The 1,327-nt window shown below is 50.4% G+C and overlaps 1 protein-coding gene across 1 annotated transcript; it reads right to left on the bottom strand.

Moving 5' to 3' along the window:
• Window positions 1-15: 15 nt before the first annotated feature.
• Window positions 16-1,327, bottom strand: Pmar_PMAR015773 (Vacuolar amino acid transporter, putative; the record flags this gene model as incomplete). The annotated part of the gene is made up of 2 exons (XM_002782497.1): window positions 1,151-1,327; window positions 16-1,097 (listed from the first exon to the last, which is right to left on the bottom strand). The coding sequence occupies exon 2, from the start codon at window positions 1,066-1,068 to the stop codon at window positions 16-18; it is 1,053 nt and encodes a 350-aa protein (XP_002782543.1). The 5' UTR covers window positions 1,069-1,097; window positions 1,151-1,327.

Here is a 1,327-nt window from a genome sequence, read left to right as displayed (position 1 = left end):
GGGCACCGAGAAGGCTCATCTCAAGTCGACTTGCTTTCCAAATAGCTTCAATGATCCCTCGTTGAATACACGTATTCTAGTATAGAACAAGGCAGGGAGGACTCCAGCCATAGCGATCATGGTAAACACACCCATGAGATTAATGAGCTTGTCAACACTGGGGACAACAATTGCAATGACCAGGGCGATTCCAACCAGGAAGGTGCGAGCGATGATTCTCTTGATGAGATCGCGCTTCGCCGTGCTGTCAACATCGATATTGAAAGCGTACTCCAGAGAGGCGGCGATCGGCATGAGGATGACCAGGAAATGAGGAAAGGCCAGTAGAAGCATGGCGATCACTGCAATGTACCCCCATACATCAAGCGGCTGGCCAGGCGGAGCGATGCTGTTCATTATAGGAACTTCAATGAGGCTCCTGCCATAGCCGTAGTAGCCACAGGCACCGACACCAACGTAGATGACGAAGACTATAAGGAGACCAGCAGAGGCTGCCTTAGGGAAAGCCGCAGGTGTGATCATCTCACGAATGAGGGTGGGCGTAGCACTGGCCATTTGATAGGAGAGAATGGCGTTACCAAAGGAGACGGCCCATGTGAGAGCATCACCATTGAAGAGATCATAATCAATAGGCTCATCAGTAGTGATGCCATTCTCAATGCCCTTGGCTGCGATAATAACGAAAAGCGCTATGACACCTACCAAACCAACAATGGCAACATAAGAGATCTCCTTGAGGGATCTCAACCAGGAAAAAGGAAGGCAAATGGCAGCCCAGATGACACACCATACGGTAACGGAAAGCCCTGGAGCCAACTTCTGGGTATTCTCGCCCAGCAGAAGAAGGAGAGTGGCACAAACTCCGGTCATGGTGACATGAACAATAAGGGCTGTAATGATCTGACCAGCTCGACCAAAGCAGACTCTGCCGAGCTCCTCATAGGTGTTGATAGGATCTCCCTTGGGATGATTCGTGACGGCTTTGTAGAGGTTGCAGACCATATAGTCCGACAAGGCAGCAGCGACGAACAGGACGAGAATGCCGCCAATCCAGCCACAGGTGGCCATGACGGTCGGGAGGGTGATGACACCCAAACCTGCACGAAGAAGGCAGTCTCGAAAGTACAAGTACAGCCGCATATGTTCTTACCAATGGCTGTCAGTACAATGTTGATGATGGATCGAACATTAGAACACTTATGAGAGTTCTCTTCACTAGCATCGTCTACTGCTGCTGCTGCCTTATAATCTAAGGAATCGCTCACGGTTGAGTCCTCCGAAAGCTTCGTGGAGGAGGCCACAGAGCCTAGATGATGATGATCTTGAT

Source organism: Perkinsus marinus (assembly GCF_000006405.1).
Source record: "Perkinsus marinus ATCC 50983 genomic scaffold scf_1104296939370, whole genome shotgun sequence".
NCBI lineage: Eukaryota > Perkinsozoa > Perkinsida > Perkinsidae > Perkinsus > Perkinsus marinus.
Note: the sequence above shows the minus strand (reverse complement) of the source record. Positions and strands in the feature narration are given on the sequence as shown.